The following is a 23,053-nucleotide window of genomic DNA, read 5'->3' as shown; positions in this document are numbered from 1 at the left end:
ACAAACATCTTACAAACAGTCACTTGCAGGTTACACGTGTTATTTGTAAGACTTTGCTCAAATGAACTGTTCCAAGGAAAGGTGAAATAAATGGGGCATATATGAGAGCAGGCACTTGACATAAGGTGATCATAAAATGAAACAACTGTTTTTTTTTTTAATTTGTAATGTTTAGACCTGATATTATCTGAATGCAGTTCCCTAAGGTGCATTGTCAGCAGCACCTTTGACAATGGAGCCTCTCCCATGTCATGAGTTTCACTTCTTTTTAACCTTATTCAATGCAGTTTTTCTATTAGTTCAGTGTATCCCCTTTTTCTGGTTGTAATTAGTTCACAAACTCAATAAATGTTTAAACTATATTAATTGAGCAGTTTTTTAATAGTATGCATTGCTATTGCTACTAATTACAAGATTCACTCGCCTGTCCCTCTGGTCGCTCCTCTTACCTCCTCATTCTGGTAGGCTGTCACTGCTATGAACCGTGTCTCTGGAAAAGAGTGACTAGTGATCATTCTCTGAGGGCCTCCGACCCTCACAATGTGAATTCTGGGTTCATACTTGTGCAAGGAATTCAGCATTATCTGAAACAGAAAAAAATGTGATAGTGCAGCTTGAAAAAGTGTAAGCAGTTTAAAGCTATGATCAATAAAACTACAATGATCCTTGATATTTTCATAACCTTTCACCTTGTCCATTCATTATCTTACAGAAACCCATGTAACATTTCTTGTCTCTCCTTTGCTAAATATATTGCTGATATTTAAATAGAAATGGTAAAAAGTACATATGTTTGTAAGCTTTTCCTGACTAAAACCAACTGCTAGTGTTATTTACCATCTCAAGCCAAATTGTTACAAACAATAATATGTTAAAAGTATCACAGGATCATAGGAAGTTACTAGGCTATTGGCCCTGAGACCTTTACAAGTCTAGCCAAGAATTTAGCCCATGTTCCAACAAGTTATCACCCTATGTTACTGTCCAGCAGGGACATAGGTGGAATCCCAGGGGTGTATTTTCTGTTCCCCATCCAGTTGTCCAGGTTGTGCTTAAAAAGGTTTAATGAGGTACTCTGCTTGACATGGAGAGTGAGTCTATTCCACAAAAGGGGGAGTCTCTGGGACACAAATCTGTCCCGCCAACAAGTCCTATTGATGTCACAGACCAACAGACCAAGTTGAGGTCTCGCGTGTGGGTTACTTGAGTGGAGCTTGACTTCTGGTTATGCAGCAGTCCCATCAGGGTAGGGTCTCAGATTGCTTTGTATGCCAGACAAAGGTCACCTCTGAGCCATCTGTAGGAGACTGAGTAGTAGGACAGGGCTTTTAGCCTATCTGTGTAGGGTAGATGTTTGAGGCCCTGGATTCTCTGGGTGAGGAATCTCTGTGGTCTCTCCAGCTGCTGCATGTGCTTTGTGAGGGAAGTTATGACCACCTTGTCCCTGGATGAGATACCCTTTCTAATGAGGTGGGCCATGTAGAAAGCTTTCCATACAACAGAGGCAATATGGTGGTTAAAAGTCAGTTTGCTATCAACCTGGGCTTCCAAGTCCCTTGCGACTGATTGCATGCTTAGTGCCTTATTATCAATGTGATAATTTGTGGAGACGTCATTCTTCCCAAAAGGGGTGATGATGTATTTTTTGGCATTCAGTTTGAGGCCATGTTTCTGGCACCAGTCATTTGTTTGGGTGAGACCCACTTGGTGGATGTCCACATCACTAGGAGGATTGATGACAGCACCCAGCTTGCAGCCATCTGCAAACTTGGTCAGCCATAGCCCACTAAACTTGGCTTGTACCTCTGAGAAGTATATTCCAAACAGCAGAGGCCCCAAGACTGATCCCTGGGGTACACCTCTTGTTATGGGTCTACTACTTGAGGTGGCTTGTCCTATTTTGACTAGGTAGGTTCTATCAGTAAGCTAGTTTGCTACCTATCTGGTAACATATGGATTGATGCCTAGTTGAGACAGTTTATCTATTATACCAGAGTGGGGAATAGTATTGAAGGCCTTGGCCAGGTCAAGGTAGATGGGGTGCCCCATCTTCCCCTCGTCTATGGCCTCGGTGATTGTCTCAAAGAAGTCGACCAAATTTAACAGTCATGACCTCCCCATGACAAAACTAAACTGTGGCTGATCAAGTTTCTGGAGGTTGGCAATGTCCTTGTTAATGAAGTCTATGATAATCTGGTCCATGGCCTTGCAGAACAGACTAGTTAGGCTGATGGGTCAATAATATCCTGGATCGGTAGATGCTCCACCTTTGTGCAAAGGGATGACAGTAGCTGTCTTCCACTCAGCTAGGATGAAGCCAGTACTCAGGCTTTGGATGAATAGGGTGCCTAATGGTGCTGTAAGTTCCTGCCTGAGTTCATGTAGGATGCAGCCTGGGATGTTATTGGGTCCCATGGAGGCTGTATTTTTTTGTCTTTGAGAGGGTAGTGATGACTTGCTCCCTAGAGATAAGGGGAGGGGGTCAGGTACTGGGGATGTCCTGTTTTACTGATGGGGGAACAGAGGAGTGAAGTTTCCACTGAAACTGTCTGCCAGCAGGTTGGCTACATCTACAGGGTTTGTGTATGTGGTGTCCTTTACCACCAGTTCTGAGAAGATCTGGGTACTTCCCTTGAGATTGCAGACATATGTGAAGAAAGCCTTATGATTGTCTTTAGTAGATGTGGCCAGTTTGAACTTGAAGTTTGCTTTGGAGGATTTCACTAGTGCTCTTATTTGCTTGTTCAGGATAAGGAGAGATTGCTTTCAATTAGCACCTTCTCCTTCTTGGTCCTGGACAGCAATTTTTTCATTTTATTATAGAGTTTATTTATTGTAGATGTCCACCAGACAGGTTTACTCTTCCTTGAGGAGGATGAATTCATCCTGTCTGGTATTCCTGATTCCATTCAGCTATATAAATAGTACTTTGATGTAAGTTTGGACATATGTGTCAGTTTCTGTGGAGGAGTGTGGGGGGGCTGCAAGTAAAGCTGTTTATACCTTCCCTCAGGTGGTTGTAATCAGCTTTAGAGAAGTTTTTTTTTTTTGTTTGACCCTAGCTGGGGTGGTGTGGGGTCGGGTGAGATGGTAACTTCAAAAGTGACTGCTTTGTGGTCGAACCTTACCAGGGATGATGACACTATAGGGATGCTGCAGTGGCTACTCATATTTGTTAACACCAAGTCCAAGATCTTTTTACCTCTCATGGCGGTGACAACCAACTGATCCAAGCCATTTGCATTGACAAAATCAAGGAAACTTTGGGCATTTGTGTTTTGGCGTGCGTATTTCTTCCAATCTATGGTTGGATAGTTAAAGTCACCCAGGATCAGGGTAAATAGTTGAATCTTGATAGACTCAAAGAGGCCCACATAGGTGGAGTGGGCATCTTGAGTCAGAGTTTCTTGCCTGTGCTAGCTATTATTTGAATAGGGGTCTTGTCAATTGTTAACTGCACCTGGAGTATTTCCTGTGCATCATACTGTTTGACCAGCCTAGAGGTGTGCATGTCTTTTATATATATTGCAACTCCACCTCCTTTTGTTTTGCTGCCCACAGTTTGAGGTTTGAATGAATAATAGGATGAGTAACCTGGTATGGCTGGGGTGCTCTCAGCAGCTTTGATCCAGGTTTCTTTGACCTCAAAAATGGCAACATCTTCCCGGGTTAAGAATGCTTGCAATGAGTGCAGTTTCGTGTTTAGACTCCTAGCTTTTAGCAGCATGACCTTTAATTTACGTTTTGGTTACATTTTCATGTTGGTAGTGTTGACCTTGTGGAATTGCCTAAAAAAGGCACTATGGAGGAATCAAGACCCTTTGCCAGGAGGCAGAAGCCCATGGGAGACAGATGCAGGCCATCTCTGGCAAAGCATCGTAGCTTGTCAATCATGTCATCCTAGGATCTCAGGTACTGGATCCCCTTTGAATGACACCAAAAACTAAGCCAGTTGTTAAAGTCAATCATTTTTTGTTTGTATTGAGGCATCATTCTGGGTGATGGTAGAATGCTGCTTAAGGCTAGGGGCATACCTGCCTGGAATGCATACTCAGTGAGCTCGATCATGTCTCTTTCCATATAGTCCAGGGAGGTATGTCTCAAGTCATTCAGAGTCATAACAGTACCTGTTGAGAGACTTGAGTGCATTGGTGATATGGTGGATTCTGGCACCTGACAAACAACTAACCATGACTTTCTCCTTTTCTAGCCTGGTGAGGGGCACATCTCTGTGTCTCACAATGGCGTCTCCTATGACTAATATGTTGGGTTTATGTTTAGGTCTTAGTGGCTGTGAGACACATGTGTGCGGACTATGTGTGGTATGTAGTGTGGTGAGCAGTGGAGTTTGTGTGTGTTTATGCCTCGGAGGTCTCTTTTGTTTGGGTATGCATTTGTTGAGGACCTCCGCATATGTAGGCATGTGTTATGTAGGTGTGGGTGGTGTTTGATGTGTGGTGTTCATGTTGCCAACCTTCTCAGTGCCAGATATACTGGTTTGTGGGGGAGAGAGTGATGACACCAGGTGCTTGATGTATTCGCATCTCTCAGAAATTGTGTTCCTAGGTGCTAGTAGTAGAGGGTTGTCTGTGTACATGAGGCAGTTGCTACACTGTCCCAGGATGCCCATACCGACCAGACTGGCAGAAGAAAATGTAGGAAATTGTCCATCCATATGAAGGTCTAAGAGTAGTACTACTAGATGATAACAAAAGTGCTACTAAGGGAAAGCTTGTAGCTGGAATTCCTTAAAAAGGTTTAAAAATGTGCAGCTGGAGCTCTGGATGCATGGATAGTATCTAGACTATGCTACTCAATTTTAATGTTAAGAACTCACTAAGAAAAAACTCACAATGAAGCTCAGATTAATCACTTATAGTCAAAAGAATAGAACTTGCAGTATGAAAAAATACAGTTAAACAGCAATGAAATGCAGTAAAATACAATTAAACAGGAATGAAATGCAGTAAAATGCAGTTAAACAGTAATGAATTGCAGTAGATGGCAATGAAATATAGCTAATCAGTAGATTGTAGCTCACAATCACAGCAGTACTAGACAGCACAAATAAAGCAGCGATTCAGTAGAATGCTGTCATCAATTTAGTGAGGCTACCGACAAGCAGTAATAAATACAGCAGACTAACTGCAGTTGAACTCCCAGGCACAAGCAGCAAATTGAAGTAGAAAGAGGTACAGTTTTGACTCTTATAGTAGAAAGTGAAGAGACAGAAGATAATGAGATAATTCAAGGTTCAGAAGCTAAAGGGGCGGGCCTTTACTAAACTAAGTTCTCACTATAAACAGTAGATTGAGCTGATGTAATGTGACTGGGGGGAGTGTCCAGTATCAACTTTATACAAGAGTCGGACAATTCAAAGCCACCAAGACTTAAGACCACCACAACAGCTGGGCAGGTGGGTGGGACAAAAAAAAAACAGTTACACAGATATACAGTAAAACAGAAGTGCAGAAACAGTTGAAAATAAGCACTTATATTTTTCCAATATCACAGCAGAGCACTGCAGCTTTGAACAGCTTCAGCAACTAAGTACATCATAGTTCAATATCAATGTTTATACTGTAGATCAGTGGTGCACAATGTCCGGCCCCCGGGGCCAAATTGGCCCTCTACGAAACACCATCCAGCCCCCAGAGAGTAGCCAAAAATTTTTAAAAAAAGTGAAAAAATGCTATGCCTTACTCCAGTCATGCAAACTTTCCAGCACGTGCTTACTTACCTAATTGACTACAGTTAAGAACACCTCTAATTTTAGCAGCGGAAGTAACTATTCTGTATTTTTTATAATGTGTAGTCTGTAAACAGTAGTAACTTTCTGCAAAAGTTTGTAATAAGTCATGGTTGCAAGCCAGAATAAAGTTAAATGCAAAGTTAATGTAGAAAACAGGCAATTTCATGACTGCTGTCTTAAGTAAAAGTGCCAGTCACCTGTACCTATTGTTGCCTTGTAATGACTTACTATGTTCTGAGGTAGCCCGCAGATGCATTAAGAATTCATGTAGTGGCCCTCCCCACAAAAAGGTTGTGCACCAGTGCTGAAGATAGTTCAATATTAATGTTTATATTTTAGATATATTGGTTAAAAAGACAGAATGAAAAGAAATATAGCACCATATAAGGTACATACCCTACAATTCGACCTATAGCTTCATGCATTTAATTTGATATTTCACCATTTTTGTAAAATGTACATATCTCAGAATACCATCAGTGGTAAGCCTTTTAGCCTTTTAGTCACTCTGATGTGCCGACAATGACGTCTGCCTAGGATATGAAGCATCCAACAGCTCTCCAGATTTTGAGACAATCCAGAAGCAGATGCAGTTCAAACAACTCATCACAAACAGTGCTAACTGCATAGCCTCTCTTGCCAGTATGGTCCCTCCTCATACGACTCATGCTAAGTGCAGAATTAAGTACTTTTTGGCAAATGCAATTGGTGAGTAATGGTTATGTAGGATTTAATTCACTGAAGATTTTCTTACAAACTGTATAGTTTTTTAATGCTTTTGAATCACAAAATGGTGCAAGTCACACATACGTACTGACTGCATGTATAAACATGATAAAATTATGCCTCCTTTTAATTAGGACAAGGTGCATATTACTATTGGGCAAAAAGAGGATTGTGCGGTGGTATACATGTCTAGTTCTATGAAAATTCTCTTTTTCTATCACTATATACATTTATTTGGTCTAAATGCAGGTTTGTCGACATCTGTTTAATCAACTGCATTTGGTTGACATACGCAGAAGGGTGACAGGTGTTTGAAATCAACAATGCCTGGGTAAGGGAGTATTCCCTCTTCCTGGGGATTGTGCAATATCAGAGTTACATATAATTAGCAGGGAAGGTGGGGCTGCATGGAGGCTTGCTCCTCTGCAAAAAATGATGCTATTCTTCTTTTTAGTTTAAAAATTGTTTCAGAGGTCGATGTATGGGCTACTCAACTAAAGTGAGTACACATAGATATATATATATATATATATATATATATATATATATATATATATATATATATAATTATTTGCATTTGTTAACCGGGAAGGTCCACTGGTTCAGTGGAGGCCCAGGAAGAAAAGCTCCACATAATTTAATACAATCATACAGTACATTTCTATACTTCATACAGTACATTTCAATACAATCATACAGTACATTTCTACAACTCATACAATATTTACATTTTGATAAGCACACAATTGGGAAATACAATTATGTGTACAGTCCATACATTTTGATAACACTGTTTTTTTATGGAAGAAGGCAATGTGGCTAAACATAAATCTATCTACTGATATCATAATGGTACATAGGTACAAAAGTAGATTGTCCTTCAGGTATACAAGTGAAGTTTTAGAAGGTGATATAGGATGGAGGTAAGAAAGTTGGGAGTAGTGTTAGGAGAGAGATAATGTCAGGTTATAGATTGCGAGGAACCCGCACATGGGCATGGCCACTGTAAGGACAGATACTGTGTGTGTGTGTGTGTGTGTGTGTGTGTGTGTGTGTGTGTGTGTGTGTGTGTGTGTGTGTGTGTGTGTGTGTGTGTGTGTGTAATATGTTGTGCATCCTGAATTTGAAATTTATAGTCTTAAGAAACTAATTTAATCATTAAAGGACAGCTGAAGAAATTTTGTATAATACTGAACTGCATTATTTAATGTGGGTGTACAATCCACTAAAATCATAAGTTAATATGAATCTATTTATAGGGTACTACAGTGTCAATGCACCAACAGCAATGCCACACTACAGACTCACCACTTCCTAGAAAATATCTTGTCCCCAAAATACTTTGATAATTAAAGAATCAGATTAAAATGTCAGATGGTAGCTAGCACTTATGAATGAGACTTTCACATTTTTTGATGTAATAGCAGGGTACCCTCTTGGAGTCTTCTATGGATAATCATATCTTGTTTAATTGAGATGTGATTATTTGGAGCCAAAGCATATAAAACCTTGGGAGATTGCTAATCAAACCAGAGGCACTCCTATAGTGGCAAATCACACCCCCATACCCCTAAACTGAGATTCTGAGATTGTACAAACTTGGGGAAGAGGGGGCAATGAGAAAACTGCAACACGCACCTTCTCATTTTACTAAACCTAACTACTATGACAAGATACTGATAATCAATTAGTGAGGATATTTTCAGTTTCAAACAACTGTCCAGTAGCAAACAGTATGGCACCCTCCAGCTGGAGTTGGGGAAAAGAGAAGAGTTGCTATGGCTGTGTGTGTGTGTGTCTAAATAGATATATATGTAGATATAGACATAGATCATACACTCGTACACACACACACACTATATATATATATATATATATATATATATATATATATATATATATATAAACATATATATACATGTATATATATGCATAGTGCATATATCTCATAAAATAGTCTCAAAAGATGGTGAACATAAAAAAAGGGATATGATATTGTCAGCACTACAAATGCATTTTTGATATCTAAGCATTTGGAAAATGAGACAGATGCCTATAGCAATTCCTAGCTTGTCAATACTTGAAATAGACTGTGACAAACAAACATTTATGCAACTAATTATATGTCATCTACATCATGTCACACATTTTAAAAAAGTATATGTAAGGGGGTGGATTTGCATGCATGTTAAGATGTGCTATATATTATTTAAGTTTCTAAACTCATATTTATTATAGTTTATGACTGAATGCCTGTTTGGCTAAATGGTTTGCTTAAACCTGTCATTTTAGGAGATTGTTTTAGTAGTAGGAAAAAGCTTGCTATCCATGGGAAGTCTAGGGTTGGAGGAATGCACTGGTGTGGGAGGGGGTTACATTCGAGAAACCAATGTACTCTTCTAAATATAATGGCAGTGCCCTCACAAACAAAACATTAAGTCAAACAGGAAAAATCAGTTAGACTTCATAGCTAAAAGTACTTAACATACAAACAGATGAGGTGCTTGTACAACTACAGTTCTCAGAGATGCAGAAAAGCAAGGGAGTATAACATATAGGGGAGGTACCACAATCTTAGAAATGGTACTAATAAGCTGCAAGAGGGTTAGTGATGGTGGTAGCACCCGATAAAATACTTAAAGACAATAACATGGAGTTTCAGAATGTTCTGTTATTCTTCTTGAACCACAAATTATCTTTCAAAGTGTCCAGACTTGCATTACACTTCTGATAAAGTACACAGGTGACAATATATTGGCTGTTTTATTATTCACATAGAAGGGGAACAAATATTTGAAACATATGAAAACTTAGCAGAAAAGGGCAACATGTTCCAATATGTTTCAGACGTGTTAAACAAACACTTTGGGGCCAGAAAAGGATGTAAAATATGAACCATATAAGTGCAGATGTGGTAGACAGAAATAAGATGCACCCACATGTGTTATTTTAGGCTGAAGACACAAAGAAGAAATTGTGAAATTGCATATATTTTCAGCAAGATCAAGATACATATAATATAGGCAAGTACCAAGGGCAGGGTAAGGAGAAAGTAATGGCTGAATCAGAAATAGCTCTCTGACAAGTTACAATATTAATCCAATTCTGTTTGTATTTCAGAAATATAGACAAAAACAGGAAGAAATATAAAGAGAAAGCAGCTAAAACAGAAGGAAAAACAGAGACAGTTAATGAAGCATTGTTCAAGTCATACCTCTCAACTGTCCAGATTTTCGCAGAATGTCCAGATTTTTGATTCATACTTTGGGTCTGTTCTTCATAAAATTTGTGTTTTTTTGGTAAATCAAAGTCACTAAATAGTGACATACATCTGATTTCCGATTTTCGTTTCCTTCACAGAATGCATGGTAACACAAAATCTTTTACTCTAGCAAATTTCAAAGCTTATAAGTTATATTTTAAATGTGTTCCTTTGTCCCCAGTTATTTTTGGCTTTGTGCACATTTCTTGTGCTAAGAGGTTGAGATGTATGTTCAAAGTAAGAGACGTACCATATGAAAATGCAACAAAATAGTGAACCAGTTACAAAAGACAGTTCACATGCTATAGTTGAGAGTATCCTCATACGTGACTGTTGACGTACGCAGAAGATGAAGAAGAAAAGATAATCATCAGCGCAGGGAAAAAGTAAGTAAAGCAATGAAATCAGATTTTACAGGCAGAAAGACCACGCATTTTATAGAAGAAGAGGAGAAGAGTGTGTCAAATAAACGTGATCAAAAGGAGTGACAAGGAAAGTGGGCATGAAGATAGTTAGAAAGTAACTTATAGGTGTATAATATACAAATAAATGTCAGTGCAGAGCAGTGGTAAATAACAGTACACATATTACATAAAAAGCAAAGATGGCAATCGCCTTCGCATCTTCAGTGCATCTAAATAAATCAGATAAGAAATTAAAGCAAGAGGAGAGAAACACTGAAATCTAGGAAAATGGTCTGCACATACATTGCAAAGAAAGGTCTGAGTAAATGGCAGAGTAATAAAAGTAATACCCCGGGGATCACTTCTGTGGCTCTGTTCGACAGGGGCACAGGAAATTAACTTTCTTGGGTGGCGTAAGCCAAGGAACCTTGTTGGCAAGGCTTATGTAGGCCCTTGGGCCGATAGCCTAGTACCTACCTATGAACCTATGAACAATGAATCAAATCTTTTGAGTTAATCTCTAGCAATGAGACTTGAAATGTCAAAAACAGGTGTAAACCCTACTGAGACAGAATAAGAAAGAGAGGGAAGATGGTTCAAATGCAAGTGCATGAATGAATGAGAGAGAAATATTGATTAATTAATGTGCTGATTTATGGGCCATTGTATAGCAAAGAGTGTTCATTAGTAATTATTGATGACTATGCAAAATTGATACAGTTGATATCTGCCACAATTACACATGCAACAATTTCAGACTTTAACAAAATGTGTGCTACATTTGGAATACCAGACAAATTGAGGATTGATAATAGCCCCCCCCCCTTAAATATCCATCATTTTAAAGGCTTTTGTAAGTACGTGGAAATTATAAGAAAATAATGATTCCAGACCGTTGTGCAAAATGCTACACAAAACGTTAATAAATCTGTAAGAATTGTTGATCCTTCTACTGTCGGAGTTGTGGAATTAGCTATATGAGAAGTATAAAGCCATGATTATGACCCAGATGACTTCAGAACATACAGAACATACAGTACATCCATTCATCCTACTATGAGTAAACACCAACCTGTCTACTGTTTAAGTATAACTTTAGAAATAATATACCCTGTATAATACAAACTCGTCTTTGCCTGGTAAAATTAATTTAGAGCATAACTTTTATTTATATATTAAAACACCTGGTGAATTGGCTCCAAAGCCTTCAAAATGGAAACCAGATACCATTCAAGCAACCATTTTATATTACTATTTTACATATTCATTAATCGTCATTAACATCTTTTAAGCGGCCCAGTTCCTTTTTACTTGTGAAATGCATATTCTTATATCGTGTGATAATGTCAGCCTGTATTGTCAGTTTTATTGACAATAAATATGAAATGTTCACCTGATTCTTTCTCATTCAAATCATTTACTAGACAGTCACATCAATGAACTTCTCTAGATGATATATCAGATTGCTTTGAGTTCTTATTTTAAACAGCTTATACAAAAATGTTTGTATCATAATAACATTCTGCACCTTATAAATGATTTGATAACCAAATTAGAATATCACAACACATTTGCAAGGCAAAAATAAAAACTGGTAGGTCACTCTCACTTTTTTACTGTAGACAAATGGTAGATCAAAAATAAAAGCAGAGGTGACACCACAGTCCTTTATGGTCGATACTGCTATGTAGGAAACATATTGATTCCCCCTGAGCTAACACCTCTTGTTGTATGTTTTGCAATGAGGAGGTAACTATCCAGGCATTTCTAGGGGCCTTTATTGAAGCCAGTTCTCTGAGCCAGATGTTATAGAGAGACATCAGTAGCACAGACAGCTGATGCCTACTGCATGCTATATTTGTGCCAACTAAGCACATGAGTTCATATAGCCAATGGGTGAAAATGTGTGGTGCTCTGCTGGGCAGCCTTGCATATTGGACATTCCAAAAGCATAGGAGTAATACAGTGTTAGTATCTCAAGACTGGAAATTCCTGAATCTTGACCGAGTTCCTCTCAGTCATGCGTCTATGAACAATATATGTCTCTCAATGGCAATAACTGTGAGCCTTGCAGCCATGGAACAGCTATATGAGACTGCACACCTCCCTAGATGTTTGTCTCTGTAGATTTTGTGACAACCACAAAGACACCATGGGTTGAGATGGGTAAAATGTATATCATAATAGGATATCATTCAGTGAAATTCATGTGTTCAAGAGAGTGGGAAATTCTACAAGTGTTACTGTCCTTCAACTGGCATTGTTGGTGATCATTAATCTGGAAAACCTGTGCCTTTATGTGCTTTTTCATGACAAAGGATATATCAGAAGGTCTTCTAGTGATTGAATAAATATAACAACATGAACTACCAGGGTCTATATCATATGAGCAAATCGCACAAATTGCGAACGGTCATAATATCGAACGTACCAGACCTCGAAGTGCTTTTTCTTAGATTGCGGCACAGTGATGAATTGGATATTTGTCTTTTCCTCACTGTAGTGCGATCTCTGTGTTGGAATATATATTTAGTGGGGGTGTGGTGGGCACAGCCCCCCACAATAGGAAGTTCGAGGTCCAGTAGGTTTGATATTATGAGCGTTTGCAATTTGTGCGATTTGCTCATATGATATAGACCCAAACTACCACATACATTGGTGTGTAATACCATGCATGATATTTACTAGTGATGGCTGTATTTTACAAGTGACAGTGGTTATGTGTGGAGATATATTTAATGACCCTGATACACTATCTCAATTACCTTCAGAGAACTCGTATAATGAAGCACACATACTGAGAAGAAACATGAAGGAGCAGAAACATGAGTGAGCAGATACTTGGGCTGATGAACTAATGAAGTTCTGATTTAGGATACAGTTTACATTTGCAGAGTGCTCTGCAATACACAATGTTGAAACACACCTTAGATTATCATAGTACATGCAATGCTGCATAATCCTCCCATGGGAATGACACTAACACTGGGACTGTAGCAGCAGTGGAAAAGCAACGGCAAGAGGATTTCAGTCACAACATACTAGAGTGCACATGATAAGGCAACATCTAGTACAATCAAATGCAAATTGTGCAACTTGCACATGGATAAAAATGACATCTGCTCATTAACAGTTATCATAATGGTCATGACATAGAGCTGCTGTTATGCTTGTCATGAATACCGGCAACATCCGGTAAAACTAATGTCTGCAACAATTGGGATTCAGCAAAGGCACAACTTCAACAGCTGAGCAGGTATTAATATGCAGGCAAGCCACATATAATTACATTCTACACACAAAATATATAGAATATGCCACTAAACATAGGTATTCCATATATTATGACAAGGGTGGCCATTGCATATGGAAAGAAATTATACCTGTTGTGGTTGACCCCTAGTCTGACCCCCTTTCCATTGAAAATAAATTTTGATTTTCAATAACCAAGATCTCACACCACATAGATATAGCTAAGTTAGAATTCATACTGCCTTGTAAGGGATAGAGAGGCATGAGGTACCACCATAAGCCAGAAGATGGCCATGTCACTGTATTTATAGTTTAGCAATGAAACTCCTAGACTGGAAACCATAGGCTGAGCCATAATTCCTGTCTACAAACAGATGCTGACATGGATACTCCAAGTCAATGGCCATTGCCCCCCTCCAGACATTTTTATTTAGCATGCCAGGATTAACCTCAGTCCCAAACAAAAAATAGTGCAAAGATTGTTAATTGGTAATGTTGTGATAGTATGGTTTATACTGTCAGCAAGAAAATATAAACCATATTATCACAACAGTACCAGTTAGCAATCTTTGCATTTGTTTTGTTTACTTATGCCTATAGTCCACACCCCATATGTTCATTATCTTGCTTGGTGAGGACAGCAGATACACCATGCAAGGCCCTAGTTAAGTCTACAATATGACACCATTACCAGCCTACAGGTGTGCTTATTACAATGCACCAGTAAAGTCAATGGCGATGGCAGACCATGTATTCTTTCCAGATTGCAGGCCACACGTAGATCCATGACCACAGCCATGGCCATGGTCATGCCACCTATGTCAATTACTGTGTACACCATGACAGTAGTAGGAGGTGAGAACACTGGACATTGACCCTGATGTATAGCTGTGTCACCTAAGCCTGCAGATTTTTTTTTGCAAAAATATCATTTGAGAGAGTTAGGCTAAAGCTGCACAAACCTCCTGTGTTAGCTCACCTGGCTCCAATAAACAGATTTTGTGAAAAATACCAAGGTTATGTTCTTAGATTCCACATTTTGGGGAACTCTTCTATTCAGTGACTATATCAAGATGCACCTCAAGGTGCTAAAAGGCACAGGAATTAAATACTAGCCCCCACACCATTCATAAAAACAGAATGCAGAGGAATGAGTGCTAAATGTGGTTTCAAATGAGTCCACAGAAGTGTTTATAGGGGAACGCTGGCAGAGATCAGTCTCAACAAAGCTAGTTTTAGTGAGGTCACTTCTAAAGAGTTCAAGGCAACCATTGCATCCCAGTAACTGTAGTTAGCCTCAGGGTGAGCAGTAACACTACTGAAAGTCTTCCTCACTGCTCCACTCTTTATGTATGTATGTATGTATTTATTTATTTTATTGTGTGTTTGTTTACCCAGTTTGTCTAACTAGGTTTAATCAAAATGCTCTTTTCAGTAGCGGCCTGGGGAGCAATCATATTACAGACATTCAGTAATATACAGGAACAGACATTGCACGATATACATTAACAATTACATATTCTTTTGCTAATTAGATTACATTAATGTGAAATTAGAGAGACCTATTAGAGTATAAAAGATACTTATGCATTAGTAAATGTTGAACATTGAACAACTGAAGAGGTGTATTAGTGGGTTTATCAAAAAGATAATAGATCATGCGATGAGTGCTTATAAATTCAAAGAAATGGAAGTGAGGGAAGGAACTAAGTAGACAGAAGGTGTTAATATTGCAGTTAAGAGGTAGGGTCTAAAGCAGGTCCACAGAAAATTATACATAAGGCTATCATTAGGTTATATCAGAAGTATAAAGATGGGGGTGAGCAGTATTGCAAAATGCTGCATATGGCTGGGAAATGCTAGTAAAACTATTCAGGTATTGGCAGAGACTGGTTGTGGGACATAGGATTCTGACTGAAAAGAACGGTTTGATGATATGACAAGCTTAAGATAGCAGTGGTATTTACCTTGGAGATATACAGAAGCAGATCCATTGATATGATAGATGAAATTCTAGTTATGTTTAAAATGGTTCTGCATTCTGAATGGATTCCAGTGGTAGTGGGATGTGGTCCCCTAGTCTAGCTACACTATTTGAATATATTAGTTCATAGGTGTGTACTAGGCTAATGACCACTGGAATCTTTTTAATCCTAGTCATGCATCCCAAATCTCTGACAAGTTCTAGTACCCTTAATAAGTGTAAGCAGGGTCTTAGAAAATGAAGCATATTAAGCATGGGCCTAGGAGATGAACCATTTACAGGCTACCTGTGTCCATTAGACACACAGATGCCAAACCAAAGATGAATTTCCTGTCCCCATCCAACTATCCAAGTTACACTTGAATTGGGTTATTGAGGAACTCTGCTTCACATGCATGTGGAGCCTATTTCAGAGTAGCGTAGTCTTTGGGGCTACATACTTGTTTCTTCACCAGGTGCTATTTATATCACAGGCAAGGTTTAAGTATTTAGAATGGGTATTTCTGGTGCTGTTTGTTTTGTGAGTATGCAGAAGGTCCATCAGGGTAGGGTCTGACAATGCCTTGTATGCCAGGCACAGATCTCCCCTCAACAACCTATAGAAGCTAGAATACAGGGATAGGACTTTGAGGCACTCTGCATAGGACATGTCATTTACTCCCTGCATTCTTTTAGTGAGGAACCTCTATGGACACTCCAGTTGCTAGACGTGCCTGGCTAGGTACATGCAAAAGGGGGCACTGTACTCAGTGGTAAGTCTGATGGATGCTAAATACAGTGGAACAATGAATTCCTTGAACATTGATGCCACACCTTTATTTATACATTGCTCAACACAGAATTATTTCCTCACTACTGTAGACATGTGATGGTCAAAGGTTAGATTACTGTCTACATGTGTCCCTGAGTTCCTGACTACTGGGTCGACTCTTAGGCATGTGTTTGGCAATATGACAGTTACCAAAGGTGGATTGCTTCCTGAAGGACACTATTATGCATTTCTTGGCATTTAAGTTTTATCCATGGCTCTGAAACAAGTTATTTGACAGTGTCAACGCTTCCTGGAGAATATTAGTGTTTTGGGGGGATTCCATGACTTCTCCTAATTTGCAGTCTTCTGCAAATTTGGTCAACCAGAGATTTGGTGGAGTAGATTAGGGTTAATTCATCGGTATATTGAACTAGGAAACCATTTTTTGTAGCGGCGTAGAGGTCATTGATGAATATGTTGAAATGTATGGGGTCGAATATAGATCTTTGTGGGACACCAATAATTACAGGCAAAAAGGCAGAGAAGTCATTTTTTTCTGTTTCACCCCTTGTGCACTGTATAAGAGTTAGTTATAGAACCACCACAGGGAAGGGTTGTTGAGCCTTAAGGATGAAAGTTTATGTAAGACTTACTAGTGGGAGACAGTATCAGAACCTTTTGATAAGTCTAGGAAGATGGTGTAGGCAAGGCTTCTCGCATTTCTATGGGTGCTGACTACATTAACAAAATTCAGCAAAGCAGTAATTGTGGTGAGAAGAGGCTGGAAACTATACAGGGCTGAAGACAGAAGCTGGCTATCTATTAAATAGTTGATAAGTTGCATATAAATACATGTTTCTATATTTTTTATATACTTGCGATAAGATGGCAATTGCCCTATGGTTAGAAAGATCTGGATTGATTCTACCCTTGTGCAGTGGAATTGTGAAGGATTATTTCCATAGGGAGGGAACTTTATTTTCAGATATGGATTGATTATCAGAAATGAAACTGGACATGTAATGGTCTCAGCTACTACTTTAAGGTATTCACCAGGTAAATTGTCAAGGACAATTGCAGTAGGCTTTCATTTTTTTTGAGATTTTTTATGGTATCTCTGGAAACTGATTAGAAGGACAAATATTGAAAAAGGTTACTTTATTGATTAGGGACATTGAGAGCTTGATTAATCACCTGGTTGGTTAATGGCTGTACAGTCTGGATAAAGTGGGCATTGAACTTGTTTGCTATGGTGTCATTTTGCTTCTGTGTGCTTGATGTTGGCTGTGTAACCTATATGGGAGTAGACAGTTTACTGACTGAGGCCCAGGGCAGTTTTAGATTATTAGTGTGCATGCCTTGAATGGTTAAGTAATAGGATTTCTTATATTTGACGATAAGTAGTTTTGTCAGGTTTCTTAGTTGTCTGAAACCTATGAAAGTGGGGGCTGTTTTAATTTTTTATCTAGACCTTCCATGCTTTATCTCTTTGCTTCATGAGTTGTTAGTTGCCAAAGACAGCAATGGGCAGGTTTGGCTTTAACTGTTTTATTCTGGGGGGTGGTCTAATGTGTTTACAGTACCTAGGGAGATTTTATTGAACTCACAGACAGCATCATCTATTGGGAGAGTCTCTAGAGTCTCCCAGTTAAGGAGATGTAGCGTGTCAATAAAAGTATCTTCAAGAAAAGTAGTATGTTTTCTTACCAGGTTATAATTATGCGTTTTGGGGCTATTGCTTTGGAACCTTATGTTGTAGACTGGTAAGTGATCATTTAGGCTGTCTGACAGAGCTCCATGGGATGATATTTTATTTGGAGAATATGCTAGGATCCAGTCAAGTGCCGATTGTCTGGCTATGGCTTTATTATATCCAGTTGGTATAGTTCTAAGTTGGGTGAACCTGTACAGATGTATTTTATTATATGGATTTTCAGACTGTATGGTTTGCCAATCTATATTATCATCACCCAATATTATGATTTCATGAGGGAGTTTTGAGGAGGCTCAGCTGAGAATGTCTTCTAATGTTTAAGTGTTGTTACTTGGGGGAATGTGTATACCCATGACTGTGACTGCTTTGTGAGTGTTTAGGTTTAGCATGGTAGGCACTCTAGACATTAGCCTTTCCACCTACTGCAGTGCCAATGGTCACTAAAGACAGGTGGGTTCAAGGCATAATATCCACAGGGTGCAAGGCTGCACCTTCTCCACTAAAGTTCCTGTTAGACATCCAGTCCCAGAATATATCAACAAAAAGGCAAGAGGTGTTCAGACTATTTTTCGTACTTAGTATCACTGGCACCAATTAAAAGGCAGTTCTCAGTGGCCATCTAGCAATTTAGAATTATATAAGGATGACTATTTCAACAGGGTTGGAGACAGAGAATTCAAGAGTTCCCTTTAATTTCTGATTTAGTACATAAAATTAGGATGCAGAGGTTTGTCTGTATTAAAAACTTATAGGAAATTTACATTACTTGTCTATTCTTAACCACAGTAAGGAGATACCTCAGTTGAAATATAAACTGCCAATAGGAGTAATGCACCTGGTTTACCTTGTTTCTTTTTGGACATTACTAGGAAGTAGGTTAAAGATTAAAAAGAAAGCTGGAATAGGGGGTTAATGCTGTAGGCATTGCAAGGTGCACCTAGCGGGCAAAAAATACATTTAATCAACCTAATGGGAGGGCTTTCCTAACATGACCTTTGACAAATGAATGACTGCAAATGGCTTCTGAAGTCAAATATGCAAAAGAAGCAGGCAGCACAAAAGACACCGAGTTTCGAATGGCACAATAGGCTTGGAGTGGGTCAGGTCAAGAAAATCAAAAATAGTCACATAGTTGACAAGGTTGTCCAATTTCCCCTACTTATTTAATGTATATATTGAACCTCTTATCACACAGAAAACGTTTCATCATACCCCCGTTCTCTACAATACTAAAACTGCTTTATCCGCATTTGCAGGTGACCTAAATCTGTGTTTTACGCTACCCAACTCTGACACACAGAAAATTCTGAACTCTATCAACACCTTCTCAAAATTCTCAAATTACAAACTAAACATAGGAAAATCCTTAATTTTCCCAATTAATCCTTCTTGACAATTACCCATCTACCCATTATCAACAGGAATCAAAATTAATCAGTCCCTGCAGTATCTAGGAATATCCTTTCAACAAGACCCCAAACAGTTCTATCAAAATATCATAAAACTTTGGACAAACATACAATACCTTACTAGATGGAATAAACTCCAACTCTCATTTCTTGCAAAGGTGGCTATTATTAAAATGAACATGTTACCAAGAATACTTTTATGTACTAAATGCTTCACATATAACACTATATAGCATAATTTCCAAAACATTATATTCCTATCTATCCATATTCTTATGCCCCCCTAAATCAATCAGAATTACCCACAAAAAATGACATATCCCAAAGATAAAGGAGGTCTTGGTCTACCTGACTTCAACTATACTATGACATAACTCTAACAGAATGCTAGCAATCTCTGATTACAATTCAAACAAAAAAATGTGTTCTCCAACATGGATAAAACTACATTATAACCGTGTCAAAAAATTTAACTTTAATTCTAAGCCCCTTCCCTTTCTTAACAGGGAGAGCTTGAAAACCTTAAGCTACATGTATCTCTAAAGCATAAAATAATCACCTTACAAAAATGTTTTGAATCTTTAAACTTATCCTGCACTTTTAATACTTTATAACTACTACATCTTAACCCAAATTTTAGACTAAATAATAAAATGTTTAGTCTGGACAGCTACCTTCTCCTTAAAGGAAAATGTTTGCTAGACATTCACTCCTTTAAAAAACAATCTATTACTGAGATGAGACTGACGATGAACCTCCCTAAAAGTTATACCATTATTTTTAGACAAACTGGGGAATTGTGTACAAAACTTTGGAAGACCCCAATCTAGTTTTGAGAGACATAAACACGTGTAAAACTATATGGACTCTACTTTCATTGAGAAAAAAAATGACTTCAAACTCATACAAACTTATTCTCTCAATTAGATCCCCAAAATGATATGATCTTCTCGAAATACTGGAATGAACTAGATCCATTAATCTCAACCGACCAGATAACCCATTCTATTCAGATAACTTCAAAATGTATCCCCTTTAAAAAACTTAGCTATACTCAACATATGCTATTAAACAACTCTTACCTCACCCCACTTCTACTAAAAAGCATTTATCCCACAACTTCCCCTTTCTGCCCTTATTGTGACAATCAAAAGGCTGATTTTCTACATATTCTTGGAGCTGTAAATGCTCTTACCAACTCTGGTGTTCATTAAGAATTCAATTGGAAAAAATGGATTATGAGAAAACTACTCTATCTTGGAAATTTACTAAATTACATATTCCCCTCCTGGATTGTCAGAATTACAAACATACATTTTAATCACACTTTTCACCCTAATCAAATTCTATATCTGAACTGGAAAGGTAGATCCCTGCTTTCATGGACTGGATTTAAACATGTGGCTGTTAAATATTTATTGGCCCACAAATACTTAATGTCTAGTCAAAAATTACAATCACACTTTATTGAATATTGGAATATGCTATTCAACCACATTTTCCAATAATAATCATCACCTGCTTTTAGGTTTTTGGGGATGGGCTATTAATTTATTTATGTTAAATATACTATTATCCTTCTCTCTTCTCATCTTTCCAATCCATGGGCTTGCCAACCTTTTTTTTGTGTGTTTCCCTCTTCTTTGCTGCTTGGATTTACTCAATTAGACCAAAATAAATATTGAACTTTCTTAAATGGGCAAATAGTACACTTGTACATAGTTACTTGTACATCTTACTGTTTTTACAGGTTTATTGAACAACTCTTTATGTTATTTATGTTATTTTGTGTTTTAAGTTTGGAAATTTAAAATACAATAAAGAGATTAAAAAAAATAGCCACAGTGTTGAATACGGCTCTTTCACAGATAAACCTTGTCCTGTTCACTTTACTTGCTTACCTTAAATAAAATGCTATTTTGCAGCTTTTTCCACAATTCAGATACAATTAATACAACACAAGTGTTTCCCTTTTGGCCCTAAACTAGAGCCCTTAAAATGTATCTTCTAAACTTCCCAAAGAAAAAATGTAAAATGAAACTGCAATAGAACAAGAGCAAAATACAAGAAAACAAAGCTATGCAATGTATAAACCAAGAAATCGAAACTAGACACAGAGCAGTTTTACATGGCAGTTTTCAGAATTAAAGGTCATCTTGTCCTCCTTTGGTTCAAAGAATATTACACAGATATGGTTCCAGTCCCTATCACAGGGCTTTTAAAACTCCAAGAAAAAAAAAAAAAAAAAAAAAACAAATTTAAAGGATGATAATACTGCCGAAAGCAAGAGAAAAACTATATAGCAATGTAGGCATGCCAGGTGGTAATCCAAGACAATGTGTTCCATGGAGCAGGCCTTGCACACAACAGAGTGGTGTACAAAAGCCATTTGCAATTCATAAAAATTAATCTACAAAGGAGTAAGACATTGGGCCTGGTCTAGCCCCACTGCACAATGACAGTATGCTAACCCATATCTTATGATAATGTGCCTACCTCCCAATTGTATGCAATTCATAAATGGCAAATCATCATTGCACATGCTGAAACTAATGCATACAAACACTTGGTGCACCATTGTATGCACTATGGTCTCCCTATCTTGTTAGGATGCTGTTCGGCAGACAGGATTGAGCAAAATATTAGCATTGTCAAAACCAATTAAAAAAATCAACAATTCCCTTGCCTGGTAAGGAAAAAATCCTACCTAAATTGGAATCACCTGCGGTGATAAACAACTGGAGTTTTGTTAAGTCTTACATTGCTGTCTATGAGTGGATACATCTAACATTACATTTGGTAGGTTTGAGATACGTTGTTACTGACACTATAAAAAATGCAGCTGGTTAAACCTTCTATTTTCAGCATTCTAAGCAAGGGAATGACCTGACAGGTGCTGTACAAGGCATAGTTCTAGCAGCTACTGTTTAAGTCATGTACTGTCTTTCTGACTTCTGTATTTTATTTCAATTAATGTTTTCAGTGTATTTAAAAAAAGATAGAACTATGCTCAGAAGTAGTCATACTATATCATTTATAACTTGTTTTTACATTTTCAAAACATATTATGTACAGTGTATGGCAGATGCTTTAATTCTACCAACCTTTGAACAAATTACACAAGTACATAATGCATGAATCAAGACTAAACTCTTCCAATCATCAGATGTAGCGGTTTAAAGAGAAATTTGTATAAAATCTGAAATAAAAGTACAGTTTAGAACAACCAGTTTTTAACTATAAAAGAAAAACAAATGTATTTAACTGAAAAGTTTGAAATGGGTCTATGAGAACTTAAGAATTTGAACTTAATATTAATAACAGTTGGTAGTAATAGTTGTAGCAGTAGCAGCAACAGTAGTTAAACTAGTAGTAGTTATAGTAGTAGTAGTAATAAGTGTAGTGTTAGGAACAGCAGTAATAGGAGTAGCTATAGTAATAATAGAAGTAGTAGTGTTAGCAGTAATAGTAGTAGTTATAGTAGCAGTAGTAATAATTGTGGGCGGCCACGGTAGTGCAGCAGTTAGCATTGCCGCCTCACAGCAAGAGGTTCTCTGGTTCAATCCTCGGCTGGGGTGCCTTCTGTGTGGAGTCTGCATGTCCTCCCTGTGGTCGCGTGGGTTTCCTCCGGGTGCTCCGGTTTCCTCCCACATCCCAAAGACATGCTGTAGGTGGATTGGAAACTCTAAATTGGCCCTAGGAGTGAGTGCATGTGTGTGTGTGTGCCTTCTGTGGAAGGTTGGGTGCTGGGCTGGCAACTCGACACCGTAAAACTCCACTGCCAATCATGAGCGGACAG

General features: G+C 38.1%; 1 protein-coding gene across 1 annotated transcript in view; it reads right to left on the bottom strand.

The window, feature by feature from the left end:
- The window catches only part of TBXT (T-box transcription factor T), a 111,196-nt gene that overhangs the window by 62,855 nt on the left and 25,288 nt on the right, over positions 1-23,053 (bottom strand). The window contains exon 4 of the mRNA XM_044071538.1: positions 450-584. Within this exon, the coding sequence (XP_043927473.1) occupies positions 450-584 (135 nt within the window). The remainder of the gene's footprint in view (positions 1-449; positions 585-23,053) is intronic.

This window comes from Protopterus annectens, chromosome 1.part0 (assembly GCF_019279795.1).
Source record: "Protopterus annectens isolate FY-2018-M chromosome 1.part0, PAN1.0, whole genome shotgun sequence".
Lineage (NCBI taxonomy): Eukaryota > Metazoa > Chordata > Ceratodontiformes > Protopteridae > Protopterus > Protopterus annectens.
This window is presented reverse-complemented; position numbering and strand designations above follow the sequence as displayed.